Below are 15,297 nucleotides of genomic sequence, written 5' to 3' on the forward strand. Positions count from 1 at the left end.
GCTTTGCCTATGGAAAAACCAAGACTTGATTTGTGTCTTAGTTCGTGATTTGTGATTTCACTCCATCAATTAAAATTTGATTTAATCAAATAAATCAATCTTCCCAATTTGGCATTTTTATTTGATTTAAATTTAAATTAATTAATTTGTTTAATTTAAATTAAAATCAAATCATTTATTTCCGCCAAGTGTTGACATGCGTCCTCTTGATGAATCGTCCAGTTTTGATGAGTCACATGCCATGTGTACGCTTTGTGAGACACATGGTGCTTGCCACGTAAGTCTTGGCATTTCGAAATTTAATGTGTTGGTGAACATTTATTTCATTGGAATTTCAATGTCTACAAATGGTCCCTCGCATAGTGAATGTACTTTGAGCACTATACTTTGAAGTCCATCAACGTAGATGGCAATCCCTGAAAATCTTAACAAGCAGCATGACCAGGATTACCTTTAGATAAACCATATGTATTAAGTTTAATCCAAGAAAACTTAGGAGAAGACCAGAGCACATGAATAAATAGTAGGCGCCTTGCGAGCGATGGAATGGAACTTTAGAGAATAATTGATATGAGTGTCAAAACCCTGAGAATAACTAGGAATAAACTTCCCACTATGAACGACCCCTGAATTGATAGACATGCAAGGACGATGAAAATATATTGGGCGGCCCTAAAAAATAAACTTATTTCGAGCTTTACAAATAACCGAAATAGTAGAAAGACTTGTAAAATCCAGAGATTATGCAATTGTTGGAAAAAAAAAAACAGCCAAGAATATGAAAAAGACAAAGAGGTACCAAATTGACTTGCTAAAGTTGCCTAAATATCCGACTTCCAAAGAAAAATGAACAGTAGATTCCTCAAAATTATGACATAAACAAGAAATAGATGCCAAAGAAATACCACGTTGTTGTAGTGCACCCTCGTTAGAAATGTTATTATTAAAAAGTTTCCAAGCCAAAATAGATAGTTGAGCGGAATAAAATGTTGCCATACAACCCTAGCTCAATCATAGTCACTATGTTTTCTTTGAATAAGATAACAACCAGAAGAAAAAGAAAAGTTCCCAGTAGGCGAGGGCTACCAGATCAATTTATCATCTTCTACATTTAAAGGTAAAGGTAAATATAAATCTGTTACACCAGAAAAAGGAATAAATCTACAAAATAATCTACCAAAGACCAATTTTGAGCTTTAATAACATTTGAAACCCGAGGAAGAACTATAGGTGAAATGACCAAAGATAATGAAGTGCTAATAGTCGGGTCATACAACCATTTGTCGAGCCAAAAGGAAACTGACATCCCATCACCAATAATCCAATGACTATTATTATTCAGAATAAACAAAACATGCTTTAAACCATGCCACACAAAAGACCATAAATGTATACCTTATTTTTGTAGGAAGGGGGAAGCTTTTAAGCGGCCATCGGTGAATAGTTTGGTTTCATGTTGCTGAATTGATTTCTTTGTGATAATGGGCAAGTCGGTTGTTTGTCCAAACGGAAAGGAAATAACATAGTAAAAGTCTTGCAGCTTTCTCACTCCTTTCCTGACTCGTCACATGAGGAGAGTAAGTCAAATCACTCAAAAAGTGTATCGTATACAACTCGTTGCCGTGTGAAATGAGACATGGCTGAAGCACATACCACAAAGTTAAGTTACTGGTGGGCAATTCTAAGATCACTCTCTCCTTTCATGACTAATCACATAAGAAGAATTTATCATGTTAAAATACTAAAAATGATGTATTATAGAAAGTTTTAACGAAAAACCTACGGTACTGTTTACTTTAACAAAAAAATCATATTTTTACACTAAAAAGTCAAACTTGATACTATTCACTTTACTTTTTATTTTGTCCTTATCATTAAAACTCAAAATTTTCAAGAATTTTTCATTAGTTTTCCTTATATTGTATACAATTTGTTTCATGTAAGTTTCTCTTTGTTAAATAAAAAATGTGGCTGAATTACAGATCACAACGTTACATTACTAGTGGCCAGGTGATTCAAATTAAATGTCACATGTTCTTCAATTTATTTGATCTTTTGAGAAGAAGGATCGATATTTCACGGGGCCACGCGAGCACTTTTAGAAGCCTTTTTTTTTGGTCGAGGAGCACTTTTGAAGCTTAATTTTAGCTAGAGGACATTTGCAGGAGCAGACAGAATTGCCCTTGTCAACGAATCTTTTGCTTCATTTTCGTCAGAAAAAGTTGGATGATTATGTACGTATATACGAAATACTTGGATACTACCTTGCTATTCACATACAGTCAGTTGCACTTGCATACAATTTGTTTTATAGCAACGACAGCATTGTGGGCATAATCGATGGTATGTTAGGGTAGGGACGTGGCTCCCTGCACACACCACATCGTCCCAGTCAGCTGGGATTCTGAGGTCCCGTTAAATTTCTGTCTTCTTCCCTTCTTTTTTATTTATTTATATTTTCAGTGTAATATTGCAGCAAACAACAAGTTGCATGCACAACATAAGGAATTACGTTCAAATTTTACGATGTAACGAGTTACAGACATAAAAGTTTAACTAAGGGATATCATGCTGGTATCGCATTTTTTAGCTTTGATTTTATTAGTTTCATGGATTTTGGTGAGAGAGAGCTAATGTGACATATTTCTATATTACATTGATTAGTACTACCGTACATCTCCAGTAAACTGAGCTGAGCTATATATTTCTACTAGTCCAGCCTTTTTTAATTATCATGTGGTCCTAATGTAGTATGATATGTTGTATTTGGTTCTATACATGTTCCCTTTAATTATGTTTGACCTCTTATCCGGTTAATTAGAATGATCACTAACAGAAGTGCACCTCATAACAACATATTTTTGTTTTTGTAGTTTAATTTGTACGATTTTTCATTTTTGTCAAACAAGATTTTCTCCATTTTCCATGCAAATATACTCGTCTAATAGACGCAACTTTTCTTTTATCTTCCTTTGTTTCTCAATATTTTTATAAGTACATGAAACACAAGTCACGTAATATATTATTTCATATATTGTAATTGATAAAAACGAATGACATGATTATGTTCTCATTTTAAGTTATATTAATAGAAAACAAATCCATGTGTTATAAATTGATAATTTATTTTTTTACCATAAAAATAAAAAATAAAAAATTTACGTGGCATAGTACGTTGTAAATTGCTCGTAAACGAGTTTCTGCCAAATCATGTAACCAATGAGGCTTAGGAATGTGATCTCTTCCCACTCAGTCTTTCTCTGTAGCGATTAAATTTTTGTTGGAATGGATGCTCGAATGTATATATAGTCAAAAATCGCTTCGCAAGATAGAAATTCAATGCCTAAATACACTCTCGACAACAAAATATAGTCATTTATTTTCGAAGAAATTGTAACAATGATAATTCAACTTTAACTTAATTAGAGTAATGGTTCATCAACTAAAAATTCATAACCATTGATCTCTTAATTCATCAAAACGTGTAGTTATGGTCATTTTTCGTCAACTCCGTTAGAACTATTGTCAAAATAACTCACGTGCCACACACGTGAGGCTAAATCAAATGACAAATATGAAAAACAAAATGAGAAAAATTGTAGTAATGGTTCATCAACTTTAATTCAAATTGGATTAATCCCTCAACTTTAATCCAATTAGAGTAATGATCTCTCAACTTTAACTCAATTGTAGCAATGGTCCTTCCAACATACCTTATTTTGACAGAATTCTGACTGAGTTTACGAAAATTACCATAACTACAAATTTTGATGAGTTAAAGGAATCAATAGTCATAAATTTTAATTAAAAGACCATTACTTCAATTGAATTAAAATTTAAAAATTATTGCCACAATTTTCTCTTTATTTCCTTGTCTACATACTAAAACTCGTCACAATTACTCAAGTCTCAAACTTTCCACAACCCTCTTTGATGAGAGCAGTTCCACCCTTGTGGATTGCTCGGGGAACATGCACCAGGAAAGGGCCCGAGGCCCAGTGGACAACCCTCCAGCCTTGGAGAGTCCGAGTGAGGGTGGGAGCCCGAGCACAAGGGGGGTGGGTGATTGACAGGCCTGCATCCCAAGGACCAGGCATTTTTTTTATTTTTTTTGTGTCAGCCCGAGGCCCTGCAGCCCCATTTCCATGTTTTTTTCTATTTTATATTATTTAAACAAACAAAAAAAAAATATTTTATTACCTATTGCCAGGGGGAGGATTCTAAGGGTGGAGATGCAAAAGACAATTACTGTTCATTAATAGCAGTTACTATTCATTAAAGGTAGTTACTGTTCAATAGGATGGATTCAATAGTGGATTGCCAGGGAGGAGGGTTCCAAGGGTGGTGTTGCTCTGATAATAACAAAGAGAAGGCAATTAGGCCAACATCACAACACTACTTTGTACATGACCATGAGCTGTCTCTTTGAGTGTTAGGTCAATGTCATGTTCACACCACTAGTACTCTTTAGATGCCCATGTGCTGTTGCCATGCGGATCAATAATTTTTAGGTCTATACATTAGTCACACAAAAATAACAATATTATTGACGATTCTTGACGCAAACTGGCCTAACATATGGAAATAGATTCTCTCCAGATTTTATCTATCAAAATTACCGGATCAAATGATTCAGATTTTTAAAATTTTATTAAATGGTCCATTTGTTTTAATCTCTTAAAAGTTATAATAATTTTTAGCAGTTTGATAAAATCTCAAAGGTTAGAATCACTAAATCTAATGATCTTGAATCTTGATAGAAAAGATCCAAAAATGATCCGTTTCCCTAAACATATAATGGTAGGACTTTTCTATACTATTAATTAACTTGTCAAGAGTAATATTGAAACTCATAGGAAATATGTATTTTGCTTTTTTCATCCACATTTGATTTCTGATAGAGACAAATTTCTACCAAAATTAAGCAAGAGCCTTATATTATGTTTGAATGAAAACAATTTACTTGAAATTTTATTAAAAATAAAAATTTATAAATTAACATGTACAAATTTTCTTATTTAAAATTTCACACATAAAAATTTAAAATTTTCGAGTAAAACAAACTTAGAATTTGAGACTTTCAAGTCTCAAGTTTAATTTTCATATAAATATATGTCATTTTTTAATTTTCATGAAAAATAAAAATCACAAATTTTGTTTTAAATTTTATTGTTCTTTTATGTTAATCAAAGAAGAATATTCACAAATTCTAAATAACAAACTTCCATCATTATAAAATCTTTTAGCAATTTTAAATTTTTTCATCCAAACATAATGGTAAGATTATCTTTATACCCAACGATACAACGTCCAAAAAAATAAAAATAAAAACTAAATTTTCAAATTAAATTTACAAAATAATTTGACTATTACTAATTAATTTATTAAATAAATATCAATTAATGTACTTATTTTTATTAATGACATAATTTAATTTGTAAATTCTCTCTAATATGGGTTGAAAATTTGGCATTCTTATAAAAATTGGTAGACACTAATTACATATGCGGAAAGCTATTCCGAGGAATAATTAAGTTACATAACACCCGTATTAATTAGGACCTTATCAAACAAGAGTCCCTCCCTTCACATACTCGGTGAAGGCCAAAGCAACCAAACCTAACATAGCCAACCTTCCATTCCAGAGCTCGGCATCAGACGTCATGAGCCCGTTTGATTTCGACTCCACGCTGACTCCTTTGAAAAGAGGAATCACGGATGCGACTGAGAGCAAAACACTAGTGGCAAGGAACAACGAAACTCCACCATCGGAGATCTGAGTAAACACATCCTGGCCCTTGGACAGTTCCACAGCCAGAGCTGAAACAAACCCTACCATTGCAAGTCTGCCGTTGATTCTCTCCGGAGCTGGCCCACTGAATGCAAACACATCTGAAAACTTAGTGCTAACCTTCTTGGGACGAGGAGGAGAAGGAGTAGGTGTAGGAGGTGGTGGGGGGATTTTGGATGCCTCTGGTGTTGTAGAAGACGGTTGCTCCTCCTGACCATTCTGCAAATCAAAGAAAATTAATCAAATTAACTACGTACGTGAATAAATAGGATATTGTACAATATAGTATTTAGATGTTAATTGAAGAATTAATTAATAATTACCTCGGCCATGGAGCGTACGACCATGTGGCGGTACCTATTAGCAGGAACAAGGTGGATGACTCTCGCTGATCTGCTCTTTCCAGCTCCATAAACCACTGAGTTAGCTAGAAGTGATTGCATGGAAGCTGATGCAGCCATTATATGTAATACTATTAAAAAAACCTAATCAAAGATCAACACAAAGGAGATCGGAAACTTTTGAATGCTTAATTAGTTTGAACAAGTTCGTGTATTAATTTCGCATGCCTTGAGTGGCGTTTTATAGTGCAATGGCCAAGGTGGGGGAAGCTCATGAACGGTTGATATTTTGGCACGACGTCATTCCATTGCCTTTCCCACTATTAACTGGCCACGTGAATTTTGTTGTCGACACATGGTGGAAAGAGAGACGTGGCGTCTGCAGACACCACTATGTAGCAGTCAGTAATTTCTGAGGTCAGATTTGTTCAAGGTCTTGCTTTCTTTTTTATCCTATATTTTTGGGGCATACGTCTCTTTGATCTATTGAACAGGAGGTCCAGTGTAATTTAAATCGAAACTTGACTTTGAGATTAAAATCAAGAGTAAAATCCAAATTTAATTTTAGTCGCTTAATATATTAATTATTTTATTTATTAATTAATTTTGATATTCTAATTATTTCTTGTTTTCTTCCTAATTTTGATGTATTCTTTATATTCTATTACAATTTTCATTTTTATTTTATTTATCATAATATATTGAAGATTACAAGGCACTCGTAAGAATAATGTGTTCTCTCCAATTTTTGTAGAGAAATCTTTAGTTTTGTTCTTAATTGAAAAGTACAAGTCCAGACTAGAACTGGGGCATGAAAATTACGTGTGATGTTTCACCCAATGATTTGTGTTATTTGTAATCCTTCAAAAATATTCATTTACAAAGAAAAAAATGGGATGAAAAGAAAACAAAGTATCGCTTATTGAGCAAACTAATTAAACAATGTAATGAAAATAGCACTTCCAAAGCACAGTTGGACGCTGTTCTTAAATGATAGACTAGCTCACGTATGTGTTCCGGCCGCTAACATGTTTACTTCTCAGTTCTCACCAACCAACTTCATTGTTTCTTAAAAAGAGGCGACTCCAGGTCTGCTGTTGCATAACTACTGCTGAGAAACGAATGGCGAGAGCATTGACCATGGAAATGCTCTGTTAGGTGGACCGTGGAATTGTATAAATCATCCAAGTGGGGAGTGGGCATATTCAACTTCAGTCCAAATCGAATTTCATATTCAAATTATGTTCAGTTATAAACCATAAGATCATCGTATTAATGCATTCAAGTTTGTTATGTCATCTCTAACCGAAGGGTCTAGAGGACCAGAGGACCGAAAATAACTCTAAAACCGTCTCCAACCGAGGCCTAGGTCAGAGGGCTTAGGAATCTGGGAGGGCCTCACGGAATTTCAAAGGTCCAAAGGGCTGCCTGCTTTCAGCCAACCAGCCAACCCTAGGCTGGCTATTTTTTTTTTAATGTTTTGTTATTCCTGTCAGTTAATACATGCTATTATTTAATATACTAAATAATGGCATGTATTCCTGTCGGTTATAACCGACAGGATTTTTAAAAAAAATTCAAATGAAACGGCTACTAGCCGTTGCATTTGATTTGATTTTTTTTTTACATTATTATTTTTTTTATTTACATAAATTTTCATATAACTTCTATTTTTTCCTATAACTTCTATTTCACAAAATTTATTTCATATGTTTTTTAAATTCCATTTTTTTCCTATAACTTCTATTTTCCAAAATTTGTTTCATATTTTTTTTAAATTCCATTTTTTCCTATAACTTCTATTTCACAAAATTTGTTTCATATTTGTTTTTTGTTTTTTGTTTTTTTTTTAAATTTAGACATTTCTTTTCTTCTATAAATATGGTGAAGTTCTTTCAATTCTTCACTTCATTTGCAATATTTTCTTCTTCAATATTTCCTTCAATATATTTCTCAATATTTCCTTCAATACATTTTCCAATATTTCCTTCATCTATAATATTTGTTTCAATTTTTCAATAATTTCCTTCAATATTTTTTCAATAATTTTCTTTGAATTTAAGTTGTAGTTTTAAATAATAAATTATGTTTGGCCCTATGGCCTTTCGGCTCTCGGTTGGAGACGATTTTTTGTGAAATGGCTAAAACGAGTCATCTGGCCCTCTGGCCCTCGGTTGGAGACGGAGGCAAATATGACCATGTACAGTTCATTAAAATATTAATATCTTGAAGAATCTTAAAGGGCCAAAGGGCTAAAACGAGCCATGTGGCCAGCCATCGGTTGGAGATGGCCTTAGATCCCTAAGATGAAATTTTGATAGAAAAAGTTCGATTTGGATGGGGGAGGTTGATAAGAAACATAACGGCAAGGGCATTATATTCAGAGGAAAAACCCCGCCTTTCATAGAGGAGACATAACGTAAGGAGATAGATTGACATTAGAAAAAAAAAGACAAGGAGATTGGCGTACAGAGGAATAACATAATTGCTAGCATGCAAATAGAACTAGCAAACGATGACCAATTGATATATAGATCATACACTCAGAGTTAAAAAAGTAAATTACTTGAAGAAGATGAAGCAGAAGACATAAAAAAATTGCCTAAAACAAAAAGATAAATTTGACCGAGGGATCTCCATCTCCACTGGTGCAAGTGCAATTATGCAAACCAGAAAGATAGATTTGATTACTTGTTTCATTTTTGGCACAGAGAACTTGATTACTTTGATGGGGTATTTGCATAGTTCCAGACATATTTTGCAAAAAGTTCAAATTCTCGGTCACCACCAACTTCATCACTGGGCACACAATCAGAAATTTCTTTCAAGTCCTCATCCGTAAGCTTCACATTCAACGATCCAATGTTGATATCAAGGTTCTTAACTTGAGTTGTCCCTGCATATAATCAAAATCGAACTTAAAGTATTTTTTTTAATTTTTTGATTAACTTGAAATGTCTGTAGTGCTTAAAATCCATAATCAATAACAAAGAGTAAGAGAACAGCATTATGTTTAACAGAGAGAGTACTAATTAAGATGTAATCATACCAGGGATTGGGACATTATAATTGTCCTGATGGAGAAGCCATGCTAGAGCTAATTGAGGAGCAGTGCAGGCATGCTGTATTGCAAGGCTGGCAAATTTGCTATACAGTAGTTTGTTCTTTTCCAAATTCTCGCCATTGAACCTCGGATGTGTATACTGGGACACCACCACAATAATGTGAGTTCGAAGTCAAGGGTGCTTGCTCTAACAAAATAAGTATACCAAACCTATGTTTATAGAAATACGTATATATACATTTTTTTTGTTGTTCTCTCTCTCTTAACCGACCTCACTTAGTAGGAAAAGATTTGTTGTTGTTGTTGTTGTCTCTCTCTCTCTCTATATATAAGTGTGTGTGTGTGTGTGTATTTATGTCTCTATATACAAGTGAAGTCATACATACCAGTAAACTCTCTTCAGGCAAGCTCTCTACAATTGCTTTCCCACCGAAGAATCCACGACCAAGTGGACTATATGACACTATCCCGATTCCAAGTTTCCTGTAAGGTGAAATACAGATTAATATTATTTTTTTCCCCTCAGATTTTGAAAACATCAATCTTCACCTAGCTAGGAAAATAAACTTGTGGTACTTGACATTGTAAAACTCAGATAGGTGAAAGGTAACAAACCGGCAAAGGGGAATAATCTCATTTTCGATTTCACGACTCCACAGAGAATACTCCATTTGCACAGCAGTGATGGGATGAACAGCATGAGCTCTAGTTATTGTGTCAGCACTAGCTTCTGATAGACCAATGTATCGGATTTTTCCTTCATTTACCAGCTTCTTAAGCTCCCCCATCTTTACTCCCAAAAAGATAATTCGTTCCAAACAGATATCCATCAACATATAAAAATATTTGGATAGAAAGGATGAAAAATGGAACGGCGAAAAGTCTCTGGATGCTTACAGTATCCTCAATTGGCACTGAAACATCAACGCGGTGCTGATAGTAGACATCGATGTAGCTGACATCCAGCCGCTTAAGGCTAGCTTCACAGCATGACCTCACATATTCCGGGGTCCCATTCACCCGAAATTCATAGTTTCCTGACATGGCAATGCCAAACTTTGTAGCCAATTGAACTTTCTCTCTAGGAAGTCGTTTCAAAGCCTAAAAGTACAAGAAGAGTAAATGATCTAAAAAATATTTTTCTAACAAACTTCTATCGCTTTTAGATGGCATGTCTTGGTGCTAGAGCTCATCAAATCTCATCTTTCATTCAAATATGGAAAGAAAAAAAAATAAAGAAAGAATATTACGGCTCCAAGCAAGATTTCGTTGTGATGATTAAGGCCGTAAAGATCTGAAGTATCAAAGAAGGTGATGCCCCTATCAAATGCTTCCTTAATAATTGTACATCCAGCTTCATCAGAGAGCGGAGCTTTGTTGCCACTGTATGTCCCAGATAGTCCCCCACATCCATAACCCAGTCTAGAAACCTGCAGTGCAGGAAGAAAATAAAACCCAATGAGGAGAAATGAATTAATAGTAAGTTTTTTTTATAAGTAATTACCAATTCGTTAATTAATCACTACAAATAAAGACCAATTTTAATTGATTATGTAATTAGTTGACTTGACTGAAACTAATGCGAGACAACAAAAAAAACCTTAATTACTTACCTCCAAGCCCTGACTACCTAGTTTAACTAGTGGGATTTGAATCTGTGACTTGTCCTCCATTCTCAACGAACCCAGAGAGGTCCTTCTGTAATGAAAAATTGGGTTGCTGGTTGCTGCTTACATGTAAAAGAGAAGAACTAACTGGAAGGCACCACTATGCAGTGCAGACACCAGAAACAACGACTTTAAATTATTTGTTTACTATTTTTTTATCTTGATTTATTGGAAGCAACTTGCAGTATATGATTTATTTATTTTTCTTGATTTATGGGAGAGGGAGACAGACTATAGAACCCGACTTTCTAGATTTTATGTCGAACATGTCCAATTCATAAACTTGCAATGTAAACATGTGAAACATGATTAAAAAATAATAATAATCTCAAGACAGCTGTTCTTACATGTTGTTATTATAAGTTAAAATAACTGTCTCATGTGAGGACAAGCTATTTAGTATTTACTAATCATACTTAAAGATTTCAGCTAAGTAATATATTTATGAAAAATAGAAAGCTCCCCAAAATACAAAGACTTATAAATAGGTAAAAGTAGATAAATAATATTTGCTAAGAGTAAGGACGAAGTGGTGCAAAATATCACACTGACAAAAGTATTGCAGATATTAGAAAATGAGGGATACTGAGAGTATTATATTTCTTCATTTTCTCTTCTTGATATTCTCTAACTTTGAACAATCAAAGTGCTCTATTTATAGAGTCACTTCAATAGAAAATTACAAAATGATTACTATTTAGCTTGTGAGTTTATACTATACACATGTGGGCAAACATACCCACTATTTACAACACTCCCCCTTAGATGCCCACATATCAGTATCAGTTACCTCGTTAAAACTTTGCTTGGAAAAACTCAGTGGGAAAAAAAAACCATAGCAAAGGAAAAAGAGTACAACTTTACTTGGATGGTGTTAAGCATGCTTATGTTGTTTCGTTAAAACCTTGATAAGAAAAACCCAATGAGAAAAAATCTCAATCAAAGGAAAAAGAGTACAACATGCATGTAAGATATTTGGAACCTTTGACTGGGTTGGTTATGGGTCTCAGTCGAACCAATGATACTGCATGTAAGATGGCATGTCCCCATGTAGAGACTGGCAATTTCGTTTTCATAAGCAGAGTGCGGGCTATTAATTGAAGCCGCTTGATAAATGCCTCTGCTAAACCATTTTGGGTATGGACATGAGGAACATGATGTTCAACATCAATGCCCAATGCCATATAGTAATCATCAAAGGTTTGAGACGTAAATTCACCAGCGTTATCAAGTCGAATGGACTTAATGGGACGATCTGGGAACTGTGCTCGCAACTTAATTATCTAAGCAACAAGTCTCGCAGAAGCTACATTTTGAGTAGACTAAGCAAACATGTGACCATCGGGTAGATGCATCAACCAAAACCATAAAATATCGAAATGGTCAACAAGGTGGTTGAATAGGTCCACAAATATCCCCTTGAATTCTTTGCAAAAATGATGGGGATTCATCATCAACCTTTAGTTGTGATGGTCTAATTACCAACTTCCCTTGGGAACAAGCCTTGCAAGGGTTATCATTTGAGACATCAATGTGTCTGCTCAATAATGGATGTCCATTAGAGTTGGTAATGATTCTACGCATCATGGTAGATCCTGGATGACCTAGACGGTCATGCCAAAGCATGTAAACCTTTGAATTCATGAACTTCTGGTTCATGACAGTATATGCCTCAACTGTCTTTATGTATGTATAATACAATCCACTCGATAAACCATGCAACTTCTCCAATATACGCTTCTGGGTATCGTTGGAGGTAATGCATAAATATTCCACATTTTTTACATTTTTCGTTTCAATGTGGTATCCATTTAGACGTATGTCTTTAAAACTCAACAAATTTCGAATTGATAGAGTAGCATATAATGCATTCTTTATGGATAATATTGTTCCATTTGGTAACATAATCTGAGCTTTTCCTAAGCCTTCAATTACATTTGATTGCGCTGATATTGTTGTTACCTTTACTTTTGCAAGTACCAAATTTGAGAAATACTTTCGATCTCAAAATATTGAATGCGTGGTTGCGCTGTTTGCAAAACAAAAGTCTCATCCATTGCTCTTGTTTTGAGAATAATCATAATTTTTATCAATGTTCTCTGAGTAAAGAAAAAGCAGTTTATTCATACTGGAATACTACTTTTATTGAATTGAAAATGCAAGCATTAAACCACAAGTACAAATAACAAGAGTACATTAAACATAAATAATTCAATCGGACCCATAAACTTCATTCCCTATTTCATTAATAAAGTCTGTAGCATCCAGGTGGGTTGTGTTTAACTGTCCTGATAAATTGGTCACTGGATCAGGTGTTTCCATTGGTTAAGCCTTGTCGAAGAAATTGATTTCGACACCCTTATCCTTGAAAGAGGCTTGATACAGTTCCACCAAATGCTTTGGGGTGCGACAAGTACGCGCCCAATGTCCGTTGCCACCACACCTATGGCAAACTCCTTCAGGACTTCTAGGAGTGTTCATATGAGCTTTTCATTTCTGACGATTTGCATTTTTAAAGCTTGGGCCTAGATTATGCCTTAGAACCTGGTTATGAAACTGAACACCATGGTTCTTGCCTTTCCCGTTCCACCGACGTCGTTTGTGGCCACATCCTCATTTGTAATTATTGCCACGGGAGGATATGGTATTCCTTTCAAGGGAAGCAGCATTCACTTCTGGGAACGGTGTTGATCCAGTAGGTCGAGAATTATGGTTTTTCATCAGGAGCTCATTGTTCTATTCAGCTACTAGGAGCACAGATATCAGCTGGTTGTATTCAGTGAAGCCTCGCGCTCTATACTGCTGTTGCGGGAGCATGTTAGAGGCATGAAATATGCTGAAAGTCTTTTCCAATAACATCTCCTCAGTAATAATATCTCCACAGAGCTTCATCTGAGAGGTAATTCTGAACAACGCCGAATTGTACTCAGCCACTGACTTGAAATCCTGGATCCTTAGGTGAGTCCAGTTATAACGAGCTCTTGAAAGAATCACCGTTGTCTGGTGATTGTATCTGTTTCTCAAGGCCTTCCAGAGGGCTAACGGATCTTCAACCGTTAAGTACTCACTCTTTAATGCCTCATCAAGATGGTGACGAATAAAAATCATGGCCTTTGCCTGATCTTAAGAGAATGAGCTGCTATCTTCCCTGATGGTATCTCCAAGATTCACTGCTTCCAGATGGATCATAGTATCTAGTACCCAAGTAAGGTAATTCTTTCCAGTAATGTCCAGGGCAGCAAAATCAAGCTTTGCCAAGTTTGCCATTTTCTTTTTTGAAAGAAAAATGAGGTGTGTTAGAACTTGCAATAATATGTGTTTTGGAGGAATATATTGTTAGAACTTCTGGTTTTTACAAATTTTTGATCTTCAGGCCAAAATGTTAAGTATCGAAACTTTAGGCTCGAGATTTACATGACTAATGAGAAGGGTAATTGTATCGCACCATTCTCATTGAAACAAGTATAGGATGGAAGATTATTTCGCATCACTTTAAACAGGAAAATTTAAATATGTAGAATAAGGTGGATGATTATACCACACCACCTAAAATTGCGATAAAATTAAATATGCAAAGCAGGATGGACGATTATACAACACCACCTAAAATTGTAATAAAATTTAAATATGCAAAGCAGGGTGGACGATTATACCGATAAAATTTAAATATGCATAGCAGGGTGGATGATTATACCGCACCACCTAAATTGCGATAAAATTTAAATATGTAGAGCAGAGTGAGTGATTATTCCATACCACCTAAAATTGCGATAAAATTAAATAGCAGGTAAATTTAAATATGCAAGATAGGGTGGGCGATTATACCGCTCCACTTAAAATTTGTAGTAAAATTAGATCTGCAATCCAAAATAGGCGATGATACCGCGCCATCTTGGATTACATAAATAAACACTCGGTTAGTAGTCAAGAGTTACACCAAACAAAAAATCAAAGATATAAATAACTGTTAGGTTGAGAACTAGAAGTAAACATGGTTCAAACAATTCTTCGCGAGGGTATATCCAGCAATTGAGGCAGAGGAAGAAGAACAGTAAAAACCTTAGAGGAAACATTTTTATTTTTCAGTGAAGGGAAATGAGAAATGATTACAGAGTCGTGCTGATAACGTGTTATAAATAGGCAAAAGTAGAGAAATAATCTTTGCTAAGAGCGAGGACGAAGTGGTGCAAAATATCACACTGACAAAAGTATTGCAGATATTAGAAAATGAGGGATACTGAGAGTATTATATTTCTTCATTTTCTCTTCTTGATATTCTCTAACTTTGAACAATCAAAGTGCTCTATTTATAGAGTCACTTCAATAGAAAATTACAAAATGATTACTATTTAGCTTGTGAGTTTATATTATACACATGTGGGCAAACATACCCACTATTTACAACAAAGACATATAAGCTTTATATTTGTTTCT

General features: G+C 34.7%; 3 protein-coding genes across 3 annotated transcripts; all 3 read right to left on the bottom strand.

Moving 5' to 3' along the window:
- Positions 1 to 5,454: 5,454 nt before the first annotated feature.
- LOC114820509 (early light-induced protein 1, chloroplastic-like) lies at positions 5,455 to 6,483 on the bottom strand. The gene is made up of 2 exons (XM_029091335.2): positions 6,115 to 6,483; positions 5,455 to 6,010 (listed from the first exon to the last, which is right to left on the bottom strand). The coding sequence occupies exons 1-2, from the start codon at positions 6,250 to 6,252 to the stop codon at positions 5,567 to 5,569; spliced, it is 582 nt and encodes a 193-aa protein (XP_028947168.1). The 5' UTR covers positions 6,253 to 6,483; the 3' UTR covers positions 5,455 to 5,566.
- A 2,126-nt stretch (positions 6,484 to 8,609) lies between these two features.
- LOC103414680 (perakine reductase-like) lies at positions 8,610 to 11,091 on the bottom strand. Its single transcript, XM_029091950.2, has 7 exons — positions 10,810 to 11,091; positions 10,447 to 10,626; positions 10,094 to 10,297; positions 9,812 to 9,984; positions 9,583 to 9,679; positions 9,182 to 9,335; positions 8,610 to 9,028 (listed from the first exon to the last, which is right to left on the bottom strand). The coding sequence occupies exons 1-7, from the start codon at positions 10,867 to 10,869 to the stop codon at positions 8,853 to 8,855; spliced, it is 1,044 nt and encodes a 347-aa protein (XP_028947783.2). The 5' UTR covers positions 10,870 to 11,091; the 3' UTR covers positions 8,610 to 8,852.
- Positions 11,092 to 13,599: 2,508 nt separating this feature from the next.
- Positions 13,600 to 14,130, bottom strand: LOC139190826 (uncharacterized). The gene is made up of 2 exons (XM_070811314.1): positions 14,065 to 14,130; positions 13,600 to 13,980 (listed from the first exon to the last, which is right to left on the bottom strand). The coding sequence occupies exons 1-2, from the start codon at positions 14,128 to 14,130 to the stop codon at positions 13,600 to 13,602; spliced, it is 447 nt and encodes a 148-aa protein (XP_070667415.1).
- Between the last annotated feature and the right edge of the window lie 1,167 nt (positions 14,131 to 15,297).

Source organism: Malus domestica, chromosome 13 (genome assembly GCF_042453785.1).
Source record: "Malus domestica chromosome 13, GDT2T_hap1".
Taxonomy (NCBI): Eukaryota; Viridiplantae; Streptophyta; class Magnoliopsida; order Rosales; family Rosaceae; genus Malus; species Malus domestica.

Coding starts and splice junctions, on each gene's coding strand:
- LOC114820509 (XM_029091335.2), bottom strand. CDS start 6,252: ATGGCTGCATCAGCTTCCATGCAATCACTTCTAGCTAACTCAGTGGTT. Junction 6,011..6,114: donor TCGTACGCTCCATGGCCGAG/GTAATTATTAAT, acceptor TTTGATTTGCAG/AATGGTCAGGAGGAGCAACC.
- LOC139190826 (XM_070811314.1), bottom strand. CDS start 14,130: ATGGCAAACTTGGCAAAGCTTGATTTTGCTGCCCTGGACATTACTGGA. Junction 13,981..14,064: donor GAAAGAATTACCTTACTTGG/GTACTAGATACT, acceptor TCTTAAGATCAG/GCAAAGGCCATGATTTTTAT.
- LOC103414680 (XM_029091950.2), bottom strand. CDS start 10,869: ATGGAGGACAAGTCACAGATTCAAATCCCACTAGTTAAACTAGGTAGT. Junction 10,298..10,446: donor ACGAAATCTTGCTTGGAGCC/GTAATATTCTTT, acceptor TTGTACTTTTAG/GCTTTGAAACGACTTCCTAG. Junction 9,985..10,093: donor CAGTGCCAATTGAGGATACT/GTAAGCATCCAG, acceptor TTGGGAGTAAAG/ATGGGGGAGCTTAAGAAGCT.